At 39.0% G+C, this 19,859-nt stretch overlaps 1 protein-coding gene across 1 annotated transcript in view; it reads right to left on the bottom strand.

The window, feature by feature from the left end:
* The window catches only part of ttc28 (tetratricopeptide repeat domain 28), a 218,907-nt gene that overhangs the window by 20,228 nt on the left and 178,820 nt on the right, over positions 1–19,859 (bottom strand). Inside the window, exons 19-21 of the mRNA XM_062434493.1 lie at positions 13,285–13,414; positions 12,475–12,702; positions 3,459–3,627 (exon numbers count right to left, since the gene is read on the bottom strand). Of these exons, the coding sequence (XP_062290477.1) occupies positions 3,459–3,627; positions 12,475–12,702; positions 13,285–13,414 (527 nt within the window). The remainder of the gene's footprint in view (positions 1–3,458; positions 3,628–12,474; positions 12,703–13,284; positions 13,415–19,859) is intronic.

The following is a 19,859-nucleotide window of genomic DNA, read 5'->3' as shown; positions in this document are numbered from 1 at the left end:
TCTTGCTGCACCAGAAACTCAACACTAACACTAAGATGCTGTTTAGTGCGCTAAAACAGTATGTGAGATCTTTTTTAGTATGTCCAAAACCGTAGTATGAAACCAATAGTATGAGTAGTGCATACTCTTCCGGGGAAATATTAAAGTATGCAAACACTGGACACTAGGGCGGCTTAAATATCCCTCAATGCAATGCATGAGTGATGATAAAAACAGTATGAAAGACAATGGCGCAAAGCGATTTCAGTTTTTTATGTTAGGTATACTATATTTTTAAAATTAGTTCAGACTTTATGGTTGGCACAGGTTACCATGGTTACGGCTGGCAAGGAGGCTCTAAGGAAGTAATAATTACAGCTCAGTGTGTCTAAAAAAAGCATGATTTCGGACAAAGTGAATGTTTCTATGTGTCTTTTATAGCTGTCATTATACCTCACCAGGGACTGCAGATGAAAATAAGGCATTATAGGTAAACTGGCACATTTACAATTTGTCTAGTGTGTGAAGTGCACTGGTCATCTGGTAAATATCTGGAAATACCAGAAGAACTTCGTGTCGTCCTCCTGGTTCAAATTGACCCTGTCTGTTTTGACTGTTCCTTCTTTCCTCCCTTCCTCCTTCTATCTTTCCTCCCTCCCTTCTTTCCCTCCATCCCCCTTTCTTCCTTTACTTCTGTCCTCCCTCCCTCATTCTGTCCTTCCCTCCTTCCTTCCTTTCTTTCTTCCTTTCTCCCTCCCTCCTTTCCTTCCTCCCTTCATTCCTTTCTTCCTTCCTTCCTACCTCCCTCCTTCTTTCCTTTTTTCCTCCCTCCGTCCTACCTTCCTTCCTCCCTCCCTTCCTCCTTTCTTTCCTCTGTCCTTCTTTCCTCCTTTTCTTCCTTCCTTCCTTCCTTCCTTCCCTCCTTCCTCCCTCCCTCCCTCCCTCCCTCCCTCCTTTCCTTCCTTCTTCTTCCCTTCCTTCTTCCTCCCTTCCTTCCTTCCTCCCTCCTTTCCTTCCTATTTCCTCCCTTCCTTCTTCCCTTCCTTCCTTGACTCCAGGACAACAGGAGGGTTAATCTCTTGTGAATTAAAATGTTTTCATTTATAAGAAGATGAATGTGTTGCTTCTGCCAAAAGTTAAAGATAGATCAACTCTTTTTTTAAATGTGTGTGGACAAAACCGGATGCAAACAATAAGGATTTTCTTTATGAAATAATTCAACCTTGCAGTTTTTTTGGCAACTCAACACCGGCACTAACACCTCTCTACAAGAATAACAAGTGTTTTCACACAGAAGGAAGAAATCAGCAGCGATTAATCAGAGGACTCGGGCCTTGTTGTACTGTACTGACGGCTCACAGAGTTTTTGTTTGCCATTAGCAAACACCATTACTTTTTATGGAATCCTCTGGCTGCACATTTCACACGCTCAGGGAGATTTGATCTCTTAAATAGCTGTTTCTGCTGCCTGGATACATGTTAGGAGGTTGTAAAACGTTACCAGTGGGTTGGAAAAGCATTTTAATGTTGCCTGTGTGCAAATACTTCCCAAGTTGTGGATGAGATGGATTCATAATAATCACACACATAAACTGACGTGCTTTAATGGACGGAGACACCAAGCTCGCCACAGCTTTAAAACACACACACACACACACACACACACACACACACACACACACACACACACACACACACACACACACACACACCAGGACAGAGGTAATGAATCGCTGCTGGCTACAGTGACCTCGCTGCAGTGGTTTTCACAGAAAGTTGAGGCGCAGTTTGTGTGGGGGAACATTTGCTGACACCACACATGGTAGTAATTTACAGAGTAGTTGAGTTGAGCCAACCAAGGCCTGAAGTTGTGGGCAGGATAATTGAGGATAAGGAAATATGGCAGGATAGAGTTGGAGAAGAGGAAGACAGATGACAAACGGCGTGCGGCTCCTTCGTCTTATTTTACCCACTTTCTCCCTCGAGCTTTGATGTGTGAAGACGGACAAATAACAATATTAAGAGTCTAGGGCCGTGCTAGCAGCTCTGTGTGTGTGACTTTACTAGTTTTAAGTACTTTATAAATTGAAATTTTAGCATGATGATGATGCTAAATGATAAATTAAGTGATCAGTAAAGTGACTACAGTTCATCCCGAGGGGGACATGAATGTTGACATGAATAGTTGTTGAGACATTTCACTCAAAACCACAAATGTTAACCTCATGGTGACACAAGAGGAAATGTCAGAGGACCACGAAACTCAATAACATCCAACCCCTGGACGCCATAAATGTCTGTGCGAACTTTTATGACAATCCATCCAATAGTTGTAGAGATTTTTTCAGTTTGGATTAAAGTGACGGACCAGTTGACATACCGACATCGATATTTATAAAACCACGCTGGAAACTAGAAAGAAGTCGAGTGATGAAGTAGAACATTTCAGTAATTATTATATTATATTATGTGGAATAAGTGGCTTTTGAGACATTTTATGTCTTTATTGTTGCGACAGTAAAGACAGCTTAACGTTTGTAGCATGTTTTTACATTTTTTAATTGTGCTTTTTTCTTGAACTGTTTGTTTTTTCTCAAAAAGAGCGAGAAGATAATGTGTAATATGTCATGTTTTGCAAAGATAAAACCTGTAAAGATGCACCGCTAACCGATCCTGATGAGATCCAAGTCTGAAGTAAGGGATCGCTGATTATTTTCTACAAAGTCAGATCCGGTTTTTGCTTATTTCCACACAAGGAAGAAGCTTCTTCTCAACTTCTTCAATTTTACTCAAAAATAGATTAATTTGGCAATGAAGTATCATGGAATCTGTATAAGTGGAAAAGTGACATTGGTGCATTACAGCTAACTCCCTACTTTATTTATTTCAACATTTCTACAGTAACCAGCAGGACTTCAGTTCACGCTGGTTTTGGGTTTGAACATGGTCTCTTTTTTAAGTTAAGGAAAAGAAGGGAACAACATGCAACAAGTGTCTGCTGCAGGATTTGAACTGCAGACGTCTTAACCTGTAGGTTACCAGGCACACCATTAATTAAAAGTAACCTGGTAACTCTATGATTCAAAACTATTCTGAAGTCTAATATCTGTCTAAAATGTGTAAATACAGAAAAGAAAGTTCCTTAATATTAGTTGCAAGAAAACATTTTGTATGGCTATGATAAAAAGCAAGAATTGCATGTAATTTCTATCACTATGGTCTTTCTAAGTCTGCTTACAGATTGCATGAAAAAAGATTGTTCTATGATTTTTTAACAATAAAAATCCAATTTAAGTAAAGAACGAATGATTAAAAAGGTTAAACATTGCATATAGGGTTAAGTAGAGTGTAGTAGACTTGATATTTTTTCTCATGTTCAAGTCCTGATCCGTTCTTGAGTGTTTCCTCTGTGGATATTTGATGTGTATGTTGATTATAACAGAATCAAATCAGATGAAATCATAAATAAAAAGCACTACCTGCTGTAGTGGCTGTCCACTCCCAAAGCCTCTCTGGTGTTGCCGATGTACTGATCCAGAGACATAGGACCTCCACCGACTCCTCCACCATGTGGGCTCCCGCGGTCCTGGAACTCAGACGCCTCGTATCCGCCTTCTCCGAGATACACCTCGTTAAACTTCACAATACCTGTCGTAGCATTAAATTAGGAAGAATTAGCGCACGTTATATGTTATATTTGGGTATAAATATTAAGATAAATAGAAAAACTGGGACTAAAATCAATTTTAAATCTACTTGAGTGGCACTGCAAAACAAATCTGCATGCAAAATTGTTCCAAACTCAGTTTTCACAAGGCTAAAAGTCTAAAGCTGCAATATCTAGTAGATCTTAGAGGGTGCAACCCCCAATGCAAAAGTGGGGCTAAAAAATGGAAAGATTTCTTGAGGGTTGTTGGCCTTAGAGAAAAGGACATGTGGTCGTTAAGGTCAAAAAGTGATTAAAATCCAAAAGGTTTAAACCCCTGGGTGTATAAATGTCTTCAAATGTCATGAGAATTACATTATGAGATATGAGTTGACATTTTGGGGCCTGAAGGTTGCGATGGAGGAAAGGGGAGTATCACTGGGAGTCCTGAATAAGAGAGTTTATCCTCTGAGGAGAATGAATGCACTCAGTAAATGTCATGACAATCAGTGTATTAGATTTTGACCCACACTGCAGTAAAGGCTTGAAGCTGTGAACTCTGTGCTTCATGGCTCTTTTGAGGCCTTTGTAAGGGATGGATTTTGGGTTTGAACCCCCCCCCCCCCTGGACATATATTTTAATACAATGCATCAAACTGTCAAATCAAAATCTACCAAAAAGTGGCTTTTGCAGCCGGACAGCCAAACAATGAGCTGAATCTCACTTTAAAGCTCCATAAAGCTGAAAGGAGCTGCAGAGTCACTGATAATTCTCTGTAAATGTATCAATATGAGCCACGACCAACACATTACACACTGACAGCTCATCCATTGTTAAAAAAAAAAATATTGATTTGAAATATTGATTATAGCTATTTTAAGCCTACATTGAAACTGGGCCACTGATATATTTGTACAAACTAAGTTTGTGCCTGATGATGGAGTAACCTCATTTAGAGAAGGAGCATTTTCTGAATGAACTCAAACTGTGTTTAAGTGTGTTTAAGTGTGTTTAAGTGTGTTTAAGTGTGTTTAAATGTCTTAAAGTGTGTTTAAGTGTGTTTAAGTGTGTAACTGTGACTGTGTGATGTGTTTAAGTGTGTACCTGTGACTGTGTGATGTGTTTAAGTGTGTTTAAGTGTGTACCTGTGACTGTGTGATGTGTTTAAGTGTGTACCTGTGACTGTGTGATGTGTTTAAGTGTGTACCTGTGACTGTGTGATGTATTTAAGTGTGTTTAAGTGTGTACCTGTGACTGTGTGATGTGTTTAAGTGTGTTTAAGTGTGTACCTGTGACTGTTTGATGTGTTTAAGTGTGTACCTGTGACTGTGTGATGTATTTAAGTGTGTACCTGTGACTGTGTGATGTATTTAAGTGTGTTTAAGTGTGTACCTGTGACTGTGTGATGTGTTTAAGTGTGTACCTGTGACTGTGTGATGTATTTAAGTGTGTTTAAGTGTGTACCTGTGACTGTGTGATGTGTTTAAGTGTGTTTAAGTGTGTACCTGTGACTGTTTGATGTGTTTAAGTGTGTTTAAGTGTGTACCTGTGACTGTGTGATGTATTTAAGTGTGTTTAAGTGTGTACCTGTGACTGTGTGATGTGTTTAAGTGTGTACCTGTGACTGTGTGATGTATTTAAGTGTGTTTAAGTGTGTACCTGTGACTGTGTGATGTGTTTAAGTGTGTTTAAGTGTGTACCTGTGACTGTGTGATGTGTTTAAGTGTGTACCTGTGACTGTGTGATGTATTTAAGTGTGTTTAAGTGTGTACCTGTGACTGTGTGATGTGTTTAAGTGTCTTTAAGTGTGTACCTGTGACTGTGTGATGTCTTTAAGTGTGTACCTGTGACTGTGTGATGTATTTAAGTGTGTTTAAGTGTGTACCTGTGACTGTGTGATGTGTTTAAGTGTCTTTAAGTGTGTACCTGTGACTGTGTGATGTGTTTAAGTGTGTACCTGTGACTGTGTGATGTCTTTAAGTGTGTACCTGTGACTGTGTGATGTATTTAAGTGTGTTTAAGTGTGTACCTGTGACTGTGTGATGTGTTTAAGTGTCTTTAAGTGTGTACCTGTGACTGTGTGATGTGTTTAAGTGTGTACCTGTGACTGTGTGATGTGTTTAAATGTGTTTAAGTGTGTACCTGTGACTGTGTGATGTGTTTAAGTGTGTACCTGTGACTGTGTGATGTATTTAAGTGTGTTTAAGTGTGTACCTGTGACTGTGTGATGTGTTTAAGTGTCTTTAAGTGTGTACCTGTGACTGTGTGATGTCTTTAAGTGTGTACCTGTGACTGTGTGATGTATTTAAGTGTGTTTAAGTGTGTACCTGTGACTGTGTGATGTGTTTAAGTGTCTTTAAGTGTGTACCTGTGACTGTGTGATGTGTTTAAGTGTGTACCTGTGACTGTGTGATGTGTTTAAATGTGTTTAAGTGTGTACCTGTGACTGTGTGATGTGTTTAAGTGTGTTTAAGTGTGTACCTGTGACTGTTTGATGTGTTTAAGTGTGTACCTGTGACTGTGTGATGTATTTAAGTGTGTTTAAGTGTGTACCTGTGACTGTGTGATGTGTTTAAGTGTGTTTAAGTGTGTACCTGTGACTGTTTGATGTGTTTAAGTGTGTTTAAGTGTGTACCTGTGACTGTGTGATGTATTTAAGTGTGTTTAAGTGTGTACCTGTGACTGTGTGATGTGTTTAAGTGTGTACCTGTGACTGTGTGATGTATTTAAGTGTGTTTAAGTGTGTACCTGTGACTGTGTGATGTGTTTAAGTGTGTTTAAGTGTGTACCTGTGACTGTGTGATGTGTTTAAGTGTGTACCTGTGACTGTGTGATGTATTTAAGTGTGTTTAAGTGTGTACCTGTGACTGTGTGATGTGTTTAAGTGTCTTTAAGTGTGTACCTGTGACTGTGTGATGTCTTTAAGTGTGTACCTGTGACTGTGTGATGTATTTAAGTGTGTTTAAGTGTGTACCTGTGACTGTGTGATGTGTTTAAGTGTCTTTAAGTGTGTACCTGTGACTGTGTGATGTGTTTAAGTGTGTACCTGTGACTGTGTGATGTCTTTAAGTGTGTACCTGTGACTGTGTGATGTATTTAAGTGTGTTTAAGTGTGTACCTGTGACTGTGTGATGTGTTTAAGTGTCTTTAAGTGTGTACCTGTGACTGTGTGATGTGTTTAAGTGTGTACCTGTGACTGTGTGATGTGTTTAAATGTGTTTAAGTGTGTACCTGTGACTGTGTGATGTGTTTAAGTGTGTTTAAGTGTGTACCTGTGACTGTGTGATGTCTTTAAGTGTGTACCTGTGACTGTGTGATGTCTTTAAGTGTGTACCTGTGACTGTGTGATGTATTTAAGTGTGTTTAAGTGTGTACCTGTGACTGTGTGATGTGTTTAAGTGTCTTTAAGTGTGTACCTGTGACTGTGTGATGTGTTTAAGTGTGTACCTGTGACTGTGTGATGTGTTTAAATGTGTTTAAGTGTGTACCTGTGACTGTGTGATGTGTTTAAGTGTGTTTAAGTGTGTACCTGTGACTGTTTGATGTGTTTAAGTGTGTACCTGTGACTGTGTGATGTATTTAAGTGTGTTTAAGTGTGTACCTGTGACTGTGTGATGTGTTTAAGTGTGTTTAAGTGTGTACCTGTGACTGTTTGATGTGTTTAAGTGTGTTTAAGTGTGTACCTGTGACTGTGTGATGTATTTAAGTGTGTTTAAGTGTGTACCTGTGACTGTGTGATGTGTTTAAGTGTGTACCTGTGACTGTGTGATGTGTTTAAGTGTGTACCTGTGACTGTGTGATGTATTTAAGTGTGTTTAAGTGTGTACCTGTGACTGTGTGATGTGTTTAAGTGTGTTTAAGTGTGTACCTGTGACTGTGTGATGTATTTAAGTGTGTTTAAGTGTGTACCTGTGACTGTGTGATGTGTTTAAGTGTGTACCTGTGACTGTGTGATGTATTTAAGTGTGTTTAAGTGTGTACCTGTGACTGTGTGATGTGTTTAAGTGTCTTTAAGTGTGTACCTGTGACTGTGTGATGTCTTTAAGTGTGTACCTGTGACTGTGTGATGTATTTAAGTGTGTTTAAGTGTGTACCTGTGACTGTGTGATGTGTTTAAGTGTCTTTAAGTGTGTACCTGTGACTGTGTGATGTGTTTAAGTGTGTACCTGTGACTGTGTGATGTGTTTAAATGTGTTTAAGTGTGTACCTGTGACTGTGTGATGTGTTTAAGTGTGTTTAAGTGTGTACCTGTGACTGTTTGATGTGTTTAAGTGTGTTTAAGTGTGTACCTGTGACTGTGTGATGTATTTAAGTGTGTTTAAGTGTGTACCTGTGACTGTGTGATGTGTTTAAGTGTGTACCTGTGACTGTGTGATGTGTTTAAGTGTGTACCTGTGACTGTGTGATGTATTTAAGTGTGTTTAAGTGTGTACCTGTGACTGTGTGATGTGTTTAAGTGTGTTTAAGTGTGTACCTGTGACTGTGTGATGTGTTTAAGTGTGTTTAAGTGTGTACCTGTGACTGTGTGATGTGTTTAAGTGTGTTTAAGTGTGTACCTGTGACTGTGTGATGTGTTTAAGTGTGTACCTGTGACTGTGTGATGTATTTAAGTGTGTTTAAGTGTGTACCTGTGACTGTGTGATGTGTTTAAGTGTCTTTAAGTGTGTACCTGTGACTGTGTGATGTCTTTAAGTGTGTTTAAGTGTGTACCTGTGACTGTGTGATGTATTTAAGTGTGTTTAAGTGTGTACCTGTGACTGTGTGATGTGTTTAAGTGTGTTTAAGTGTGTACCTGTGACTGTGTGATGTGTTTAAGTGTGTACCTGTGACTGTGTGATGTATTTAAGTGTGTTTAAGTGTGTACCTGTGACTGTGTGATGTGTTTAAGTGTCTTTAAGTGTGTACCTGTGACTGTGTGATGTCTTTAAGTGTGTACCTGTGACTGTGTGATGTATTTAAGTGTGTTTAAGTGTGTACCTGTGACTGTGTGATGTGTTTAAGTGTCTTTAAGTGTGTACCTGTGACTGTGTGATGTGTTTAAGTGTGTACCTGTGACTGTGTGATGTGTTTAAATGTGTTTAAGTGTGTACCTGTGACTGTGTGATGTGTTTAAGTGTGTTTAAGTGTGTACCTGTGACTGTTTGATGTGTTTAAGTGTGTTTAAGTGTGTACCTGTGACTGTGTGATGTATTTAAGTGTGTTTAAGTGTGTACCTGTGACTGTGTGATGTGTTTAAGTGTGTACCTGTGACTGTGTGATGTGTTTAAGTGTGTACCTGTGACTGTGTGATGTATTTAAGTGTGTTTAAGTGTGTACCTGTGACTGTGTGATGTGTTTAAGTGTGTTTAAGTGTGTACCTGTGACTGTGTGATGTGTTTAAGTGTGTTTAAGTGTGTACCTGTGACTGTGTGATGTGTTTAAGTGTGTACCTGTGACTGTGTGATGTATTTAAGTGTGTTTAAGTGTGTACCTGTGACTGTGTGATGTGTTTAAGTGTGTTTAAGTGTGTACCTGTGACTGTGTGATGTGTTTAAGTGTGTACCTGTGACTGTGTGATGTGTTTAAGTGTGTTTAAGTGTGTACCTGTGACTGTGTGATGTGTTTAAGTGTGTACCTGTGACTGTGTGATGTGTTTAAGTGTGTTTAAGTGTGTACCTGTGACTGTGTGATGTGTTTAAGTGTGTACCTGTGACTGTGTGATGTATTTAAGTGTGTTTAAGTGTGTACCTGTGACTGTGTGATGTGTTTAAGTGTCTTTAAGTGTGTACCTGTGACTGTGTGATGTCTTTAAGTGTGTACCTGTGACTGTGTGATGTATTTAAGTGTGTTTAAGTGTGTACCTGTGACTGTGTGATGTGTTTAAGTGTCTTTAAGTGTGTACCTGTGACTGTGTGATGTGTTTAAGTGTGTACCTGTGACTGTGTGATGTGTTTAAATGTGTTTAAGTGTGTACCTGTGACTGTGTGATGTGTTTAAGTGTGTTTAAGTGTGTACCTGTGACTGTTTGATGTGTTTAAGTGTGTTTAAGTGTGTACCTGTGACTGTGTGATGTATTTAAGTGTGTTTAAGTGTGTACCTGTGACTGTGTGATGTGTTTAAGTGTGTACCTGTGACTGTGTGATGTATTTAAGTGTGTTTAAGTGTGTACCTGTGACTGTGTGATGTGTTTAAGTGTGTTTAAGTGTGTACCTGTGACTGTGTGATGTGTTTAAGTGTGTACCTGTGACTGTGTGATGTATTTAAGTGTGTTTAAGTGTGTACCTGTGACTGTGTGATGTGTTTAAGTGTCTTTAAGTGTGTACCTGTGACTGTGTGATGTCTTTAAGTGTGTACCTGTGACTGTGTGATGTATTTAAGTGTGTTTAAGTGTGTACCTGTGACTGTGTGATGTGTTTAAGTGTGTTTAAGTGTGTACCTGTGACTGTGTGATGTATTTAAGTGTGTTTAAGTGTGTACCTGTGACTGTGTGATGTGTTTAAGTGTGTACCTGTGACTGTGTGATGTGTTTAAATGTGTTTAAGTGTGTACCTGTGACTGTGTGATGTGTTTAAGTGTGTTTAAGTGTGTACCTGTGACTGTTTGATGTGTTTAAGTGTGTTTAAGTGTGTACCTGTGACTGTGTGATGTATTTAAGTGTGTTTAAGTGTGTACCTGTGACTGTGTGATGTGTTTAAGTGTGTACCTGTGACTGTGTGATGTGTTTAAGTGTGTACCTGTGACTGTGTGATGTATTTAAGTGTGTTTAAGTGTGTACCTGTGACTGTGTGATGTGTTTAAGTGTGTTTAAGTGTGTACCTGTGACTGTGTGATGTGTTTAAGTGTCTTTAAGTGTGTACCTGTGACTGTGTGATGTGTTTAAGTGTGTACCTGTGACTGTGTGATGTATTTAAGTGTGTTTAAGTGTGTACCTGTGACTGTGTGATGTGTTTAAGTGTGTTTAAGTGTGTACCTGTGACTGTGTGATGTGTTTAAGTGTGTACCTGTGACTGTGTGATGTGTTTAAGTGTGTTTAAGTGTGTTTAAGTGTGTACCTGTGACTGTGTGATGTGTTTAAGTGTGTACCTGTGACTGTGTGATGTGTTTAAGTGTGTTTAAGTGTGTACCTGTGACTGTGTGATGTGTTTAAGTGTGTACCTGTGACTGTGTGATGTATTTAAGTGTGTTTAAGTGTGTACCTGTGACTGTGTGATGTGTTTAAGTGTGTTTAAGTGTGTACCTGTGACTGTGTGATGTGTTTAAGTGTGTACCTGTGACTGTGTGATGTATTTAAGTGTGTTTAAGTGTGTACCTGTGACTGTGTGATGTGTTTAAGTGTCTTTAAGTGTGTACCTGTGACTGTGTGATGTCTTTAAGTGTGTACCTGTGACTGTGTGATGTATTTAAGTGTGTTTAAGTGTGTACCTGTGACTGTGTGATGTGTTTAAGTGTCTTTAAGTGTGTACCTGTGACTGTGTGATGTGTTTAAGTGTGTACCTGTGACTGTGTGATGTGTTTAAATGTGTTTAAGTGTGTACCTGTGACTGTGTGATGTGTTTAAGTGTATTTAAGTGTGTACCTGTGACTGTTTGATGTGTTTAAGTGTGTTTAAGTGTGTACCTGTGACTGTGTGATGTATTTAAGTGTGTTTAAGTGTGTACCTGTGACTGTGTGATGTGTTTAAGTGTGTACCTGTGACTGTGTGATGTGTTTAAGTGTGTACCTGTGACTGTGTGATGTATTTAAGTGTGTTTAAGTGTGTACCTGTGACTGTGTGATGTGTTTAAGTGTGTTTAAGTGTGTACCTGTGACTTTGTGATGTGTTTAAGTGTGTACCTGTGACTGTGTGATGTATTTAAGTGTGTTTAAGTGTGTACCTGTGACTGTGTGATGTGTTTAAGTGTGTACCTGTGACTGTGTGATGTGTTTAAGTGTGTACCTGTGACTGTGTGATGTGTTTAAGTGTGTTTAAGTGTATTTAAGTGTGTACCTGTGACTGTGTGATGTGTTTAAGTGTGTACCTGTGACTGTGTGATGTGTTTAAGTGTGTACCTGTGACTGTGTGATGTGTTTAAGTGTGTTTAAGTGTGTTTAAGTGTGTACCTGTGACTGTGTGATGTGTTTAAGTGTCTTTAAGTGTGTCTAAGTGTGTACCTGTGACTGTGTGATGTATTTAAGTGTGTTTAAGTGTGTACCTGTGACTGTGTGATGTGTTTAAGTGTGTACCTGTGACTGTGTGATGTGTTTAAGTGTGTTTAAGTGTGTACCTGTGACTGTGTGATGTGTTTAAGTGTGTTTAAGTGTGTACCTGTGACTGTTTGATGTGTTTAAGTGTGTACCTGTGACTGTGTGATGTATTTAAGTGTGTTTAAGTGTGTACCTGTGACTGTGTGATGTGTTTAAGTGTGTACCTGTGACTGTGTGATGTGTTTAAGTGTGTACCTGTGACTGTGTGATGTATTTAAGTGTGTTTAAGTGTGTACCTGTGACTGTGTGATGTGTTTAAGTGTGTTTAAGTGTGTACCTGTGACTGTGTGATGTGTTTAAGTGTCTTTAAGTGTGTTTAAGTGTGTACCTGTGACTGTGTGATGTATTTAAGTGTGTTTAAGTGTGTACCTGTGACTGTGTGATGTGTTTAAGTGTGTACCTGTGACTGTGTGATGTGTTTAAGTGTGTTTAAGTGTGTACCTGTGACTGTGTGATGTGTTTAAGTGTGTTTAAGTGTGTACCAGTTACTGTGTGATGTGTTTAAGTGTGTTTAAGTGTGTACCTGTGACTGTGTGATGTGTTTAAGTGTGATTAAGTGTGTTTAAGTGTGTACCTGTGACTGTGTGATGTGTTTAAGTGTCTTTAAGTGTTTTTAATTGCGTACCTGTGCCTGGAGAGATCAGCCAGCTGTACAGGAATCCTCCAGCCAGAGAGTAGTAGAGGACCATTGCCCTCTGACCATTGACTGTCTCAAGGATGTGCTCTACAGTAACCGGAATATACGGGTCAGAGCTCGCTGCTTGCTGACTTCCTTTCTGGCGTTCAACCAGGAGGTCCGCAAAGGCACGTGTTCGCCCTCGCTCTGCTATAGCCAGCGCCTCGTCATGGCGGCCTGAGAACAAGGAAAACAAGATTAATGTCTGGTTATATCAAAAACATACATTACAAATTAGCTCAAACTATAAATGCTATGATATGTTGTTTTTATAACTTATAACACTTAATATAATAGATAAACAAGATAAAAAGAGGCAAAGTGGGAACAGTTACTTCAGGTGTCCAAAATAAATTACACTGTTGGATGTCCTGCAAGTTTTGATATAACTGTTGGGTATCTGGTAGGAGTGCTTTTGGTTATTAAAAGATAAATTATTAAAATGTATTAATAATACAGGGCTGCGGCTGGAAACCGGGACCAATAACCAAACGATAAAGGTAATCTCATATATTTGTTCACTTAAAGCTGCTAACATCTGGGATGCAAGCAAATGTGTTTTCAGTTTTTGGATGATTTATGAAGCAGATGCACAAACAAAATCTCCTGGTAAGGTGATAATTTATGCACTGCGAACATGCACGCAGAGATAAGTGTGAAGCCGAGAGAGGAGAGGTGAGAACACTTCACAAACAAAGCCATGAAACAATGCAAAATAACAACACAAGACAAGAGGAGAGGAGAGGACAGTTAATTCACCCAGGCTGACGAGGACTCTCTGGAGAGCCTGGTACGAGCTGGTCTGCAGATCAAACAGGGACAGCCTGTAGTCCGTATTGTGCTGCGTCTCATGACGAATCGTCTCAAATAACGTGGACGCTCTGTACAGCTGGAACACACAGAAATCAAACATACATCAGGTTGACACTCATAGACTGAAGCACTACCGGCTGGTAATTAGGGGCAGGAGGGACTGTGCACCCTGATGTCACCAGAAAAAACGAAGATGTTATTATCTGCTATAATTTGTTATCTATGAATACAGCATCTTCCTAAATTGCATTATGTCATTAGTGTTAGGATTTTAGTTCATGGTTATTGGTCCCTGTCTTGCTGCTTCAGATTGGTTTTCCTGATTCATGTTCTCAGTAGGCCGGTGTGAATCTGTGGCTGGTCCATCTCTCACAATGCAATGTGTATTGTACAACCAAAATTCAGTTTGGTTTCAATTAATGGTAAAATGACATTGTAAATGTATAATATGGTATTAGTATGTTCTTGAGTTGCCAGTTGGATGGTGAACCTGGACGTTTTTAAAGGGGGTTCGTTTTAGGCCTGTTACAATAATTATCGTAATTAACAGCATCATCATGTCTATATATGGACTTATCATATGATACATGGACATGACCTTTGACCTTAGTATTGCCACACTTCACATTAGCAGCTAAGAGGCTATTCATGTCACATTGGCTAAGTGAGTAGTGTCCTCCATTCCTCACTGTGCTTTGGCTTCCTGGCCCAGCAGCCAGTGGGTGAGGTTAGAAGAGGATGTTAAGGAAACTACTTGCACCTAAGTAGTTTAGGTCTCAGCATATTTAGGTGGTTTCTTTGCTAATGTCTCTCTCTCTTAATGCCTCACTTACATAAATGCACCCTGACTAACTATTTTACATGCACTTTTACCTATGTATTTATTGTGCCTTTACATGCACTTTTATCTATATACTCATTGCGCTTTAATACTGGGTTCTAGCAATGCTGAGGGTGGGAGGGTGTGTTTTTTTTGTGTTTTTATATTCTTAGGTATTTTGTGTGATTTCTATGTTTGTTGTCTTTGTGCCATGTTTGTGCCATGTATGCTTGGTGAAGCAGAATTCACCAAGCGTTGGATTGTTCACCCACTAATAGGGAACGTGAGCTGGGTTTAGACCGTCGTGAGACCCTTCTGGCAATTCTCTGTATTGCTGCTTGGACATTTTAAATTACCCCTCGGGGATTAATAAAGTAAAATCTATCTATCTATCTATCTATCTATCTATCTATCTATCTATCTATCTATCTATCTATCTATCTATCTATCTATCTATCTATATATCTATCTATCTATCTATCTATCTATCTATCTATCTATCTATCTATCTATCTATCTATCTTTTCTCTTCCTTTCAGACCACCACCAGCCAGATGTGTCAAACATTGCATTAATAACTGACTTAGCTGACTAACATTATTTTATTGGCACTTGATAATAAATGTTATTTCAGAAGCTTGTGTTATTCCCCTTCTTTGTTGCTGACTCTGAGCGAGTATGAATACACATGCTCAGAGCGTTACTGAATTAAATATAGATCACACAAAATTGACGACAAGTGGGACGGACAGCCTGTAGCCATAGATGGAGATGAGTGTCAGTGTGTTCATGCTTATCTATGAAGGTGGTTGTCACAGGTTGGATTGATGTCCTTAAAAAGCTTTGTTATGGCTTTCAGTAGTGTTGAGCTCTTTGCTGTCGAGGCCTTGTAGACTCATTTCTTTTGAGCTTGGATGTGTCGGTTTATAACGACAGAGTATTTAACCCTCCTGTTGTCCTCGAGTCAAGGAAAGAAGGAAGGAAGGAAGGAAGAAAAGAAAGGAAAGGAGGAAGAAGGAAGGAAGGAAGGAATAAGGAAGGAAGGGAGGAAGGAAGGAAGGAAGGAATGAAGGAATGAAGGGAGGAATAAGGAAGGAAGGGAGGAAGGAAAGGAGGAAGGAAAGGAAGAAGAAGGAAGTAAATGAGGGAGGGAGGAAGGAAGGAAGGAAGGAAGGAAGGAAGGAAGAAGGAAGGAAAGGAGGGAGGGAGGAAGGAAGGAAGGAAGGAAGGAACGAAGGAAGGAAGGAAGGAAGGAAGGAAGAAAGGTAGAAGGAAGGAAAGGAGGGAAAGAAGGAAGGAAGGAAAGGAGGGAGGAAGGACAGGAAGGATGGAAGGGACGAAGGAAGGAAGGAAGGGAGGAAGAAGGAAGGAAGTAAAGGAGGAAGAAGGAAGGAAAGGAGGGAGGGAGGGAGGAAGGAAGGAAGGAAAGAAAGAGGGAAGGAAGGAAGGAAGGAAGGAAGAAGGAAGGAAAGGAGGGAAGGAATGAAGGAAGGGAGGAAGGAAAGGAAGGACTGAGGAAATAAAGAAATAAGGTAGGAGGGAGGGAGGGAAAAAGGAAGGGAGGAAGGAATGAAAGAAGGACAGAGGAAAGAAGGAAGGGAGGAAGGAAGGACAGACGGACGGAAGGAAGGGAGGAAGGAAAGGAAGGAAGGAGGGAAGGAAAGAAGGAGGGAGGGAGGAAGGAAAGAAGGAGGGAGGGAGGGAGGAAAGAAGGAACAGTCAGAACAAATGGGGTCAATTTGACCCGGGAGGGCGACAGGAGGGTTAAGTCTTGATTTAGGTTTGTGACAGTTGTAATGTGACTTGTGTAGCTTTCCTATCTCTCTCTCTTCCTGTGTTCGTGTACAAGACCTGCTAGAAGAAAACCACTTTTTACTTTACAGTGTTTCGTGGAGCCATGTATGGATCCATGATGTGTTAAAAAATAAACACATCAGTAACAAAAACCTGTACTGTGGTTTTCTTGGTATGTATCGGTATCTATTGAAGTGGTTGGTGCCCCACCACATTTTTACACATAAAAATGCCACTGGACTAAAGAGATAAATCCAGACACATGTGCTCAGTTGTGTCGAGATCTGGTGGTTTTTTACTCATTTATTCAGCTTTTTCCTTTAATTTGTCAACCTTCTTTCTATATAAACCACATTATTTTTTAAAATATTGTTATTATTTTTGATAAAAGCTAAGTCAAGGACAACAGATAAAGGTAAAGTAAAATGTTTAACATCATGTAAAAGACAGGAAAAGAAAGTATCATGATCAGTTGGTCTTTTAAGTCCATGATTGTCCTTTAAAAATGATGAAATAGGTCCCTATGATCCAGTGATGATCTTCAGTCTCACTTTGATGGTTTTCAATTATAACTTATTAACCACAGACTGGTTTTAAATGCAGAAAAGACCAAATACATGTTATTCTCACATCCCTCCTGCTGAGTCATGCATATTTATACATACATATTTAAGAGGACTGTCATTCAACATTCATATTCAACATCTGAGTCAAACATTTAAAGAATCCTTTTCCACACTATAAAACTACTGTGAAGTCCACTTTAATGTCTGTACTTGATTATAGATGTCTAGCATCTGTCATGTCTGTCATGATTTCAGTGGCTGTTTATCACAGTGCACCTCACTTTTATCATTAATGACATATTTCATTCTCATCATCAATCTCTGTATCACATGGTTGGATGGACTTATTCTTCTATAAAGCTTTAAAAGTACCTCACAACTATAGTACACAATCCACTAACTACTTTAAATCTCTTATGTTTTCACACTAATCTTGCCAGAACGGCTTTCAGGCCCCTTTCAAATTAAATAAATGACAAACTGCCCTCAAACTTGAGTCTTTTATTCCTCTCTGAGTTTTTAAAGCTTTATTATTTGACGTTTTTATGACACTTGTAACTGTTTTTTATTAATCCTTTGTTGGTTGAAGCCATCTGGCCTTAGTTGCCTTGTTTTGTTTTAACCCACCTGTTGTCCTCAGGTCAAGAAAGGACAGGAGGAAGGGAAGAAAGAAGGAAGGAAGGAAGGAAGGAAGGAAAGGAAAGGAAGGAAGGAGGAAGGAAGGAAGGAAGGAAAGGAAAGGAAGGAAGGAGGAAGGAAGGAAGGAAGGAAGGAAGGAAGGAAGGAAGGAAGGAAGGAAAGGAGGAAGGGAGGAAAGAAGGAAGGAATGAAGGAAGGAGGAGGGAGCAAAGAAAGAGGGAAGGAGGGGGAGAACAAAGGAAAAATTAAAGAAAGAGGGAGGAAAGAAGGAACAGTCAAAAGAGATGGGAGGACAACATAATACATAATTAAACAAAGGTATGATATTTTTGTCTGCTGATCGTGTGCTTGTCTTATGAAGGTTTCTCATTCCTGCATCTCTATTAAAAACCTAAACCTCAATGAGACAACTTGATTAAATAAAGATTACATACAAATAGATAAATACACAGTAAAGAAATGATTTCAGATTCAAATCCTCAGTATTTTTCCACATGTTTTAGTGGCATGTCTCAATTGGAAAGTCAGTCATTCCTTAACATAAATTTCCTGAACTATATCTATCACTTGAAGGATTGTTGGCAGCTCTTTACTCAGTCATTTCCTGCTTTTTGCTTCTTTATCCACCAGTGGTAGTATGTGTAATAAATATCTGTCATGCAATTTTTTTGAGCCAAACCACATTATTTTAAAACATAATGATCATATCTCAGTGCCAAACATGAACCTCATAAACCACAGTGAGCATATAGTTACATTACTGACCACTGGGTGGCAGTACACATACACAACAGTCTGCAGAGTCAGGATAGCTGCAGGGGAAGTGATCTTTTCTTTTTGTTTTGTTTTATTCTCCATCAAACTGAGCTGTCCATCATAAACTTAAGCAAACATGGTGTCATCACATCTGATTGGTAATCATGCTGCCTCTGAAAGCTTTGACTTTATGCTTCTGTTTTGAATTAGCAACCCTGATAGCCGAATGGTTACTGTGCATTTGTTGCATGTCATACCTTTCTCTCTCTCTCTGTCTCTCTCTCTCTCTCTCTCCCTCCCTCTCTCTCTCTCTCTCTCTCCCCTTGTTTCCTGTCAATCCCTTAACTGCCCATTATCTAATAAAGGCCTGAATACCAAAAAAATAATCAGAAAAATATCATTTTACTTAAAAAACATAGAAAATTAGAGATCACATGCAAAAATTATTCAGAAACGAATTCAAATAAAACACTAAATAACTAATGTATCACTTAAAAAAGGAACAATTATATATATATGAAGTGACCAACTTGTTGATTGATTGTCCATACCTTTAATTAAATCCACCTGTTAAACATTCAATCTAGAGCTGAAACAATTACACAATTAATTAGCAACAACTGTGGTAATTGATTAAGTATTGGCACGATTTTCTAATCAACAACTCTCATCATCTGTTGATTCCAGCTTCTCATGTACGAGGATTTGCTGCTTTTCTTTTCTTTCTCTTGTTTTCTCGTCTTATTTGAAACAATACAAACTGAATATTTCTCTTTTTTTAGGTGTTGGGAGCTGGTCGGGAAAACAAAAAAAAAGGTTTTAGGAAGCTTTGATGAGCATGTTTCACTGTTTTCTGACGTCTTATGGACTAAATTATTAATTGTTGAATATATTGTTGGTTTCAGGCCAAATTCAATCCGTTACATCAACTACTTCTCAAGGCTGTATCTCTATTCTGTATCTCCTAGCAACCCTTTCTGATGCCTTTAAAGTCTCCCTCCACACTCAAATCTTTTCTTCAGTTGGATGTTTGTTCTTCTTCTCTGTGTTTGTTTTCATTCATCTGCTGAAGGAGGAAAGTTTCTCTGAGCTTCACCTTAAAATCTCAGTTCAACGAGCTGAATTTGGGACATCTCAGCTAGTCTGGAGCCAATCGTGATCCAATATTCAACTTACACCAAGTGTGATGTGGAAACTTGAAGCCTTCATTACACAAACACTGAGAATGGACTTCACAGTGAAGGAGGAAACATCTTGTATCCAGCTGTTAACTTTTTTACACTACATATATTTGCATATTCACAGATTCTGGATGGAATTTTAAGGAGGAAATGTAATTTTAAGCACTCTAACATGGTTTTGTTCTTGTGATACAGGGTACTTTTCTTATCTTTCTCTTACTAATCATGGAGTCTGTGTGATTATGTGTAAGTGGCCGAGTGATTGCAGGTGCTCATCAATTAGCCTGTAGTGGTATTCCGTTCTCACTAAGCTTTGTTGTACCACTTGTTGAAGTCAGTCCACCAACACTGTTTTGTTACGCGAACAATGAGACATGACAACTTTCCTTTGGCTTTATAATGTTTACTTGGAAACTTGAAAGTAAATTACAATGTCTGATGCACGGTCAAAAGACTGTGTTGCTTCCACCATTATCTGACTCCAAACTGAAAACTGTTACATTCGGTCACAGGTACAACTGCACAGTGACATCATAGCAAAGAATTTAAAGACACAGAACATTTTTATCATGTACACATTACTAAATTATACATTTTAAACAAAGATATTTTAAATCTTGTATGAATTATGATGAAACTATCATTACCAATTTTTAACTGTTTTTAACGAAATTATTACCATTAAATTATTAACTTATTGGCCCTTACGTAGCCAGTGATCTTTCAAGTCTTCTCATTGGATGATTGAGGCAGCTCTTGTTTGTA

Source organism: Scomber scombrus, chromosome 15 (genome assembly GCF_963691925.1).
Source record: "Scomber scombrus chromosome 15, fScoSco1.1, whole genome shotgun sequence".
Taxonomy (NCBI): domain Eukaryota; kingdom Metazoa; phylum Chordata; class Actinopteri; order Scombriformes; family Scombridae; genus Scomber; species Scomber scombrus.
Note: the sequence above shows the minus strand (reverse complement) of the source record. Positions and strands in the feature narration are given on the sequence as shown.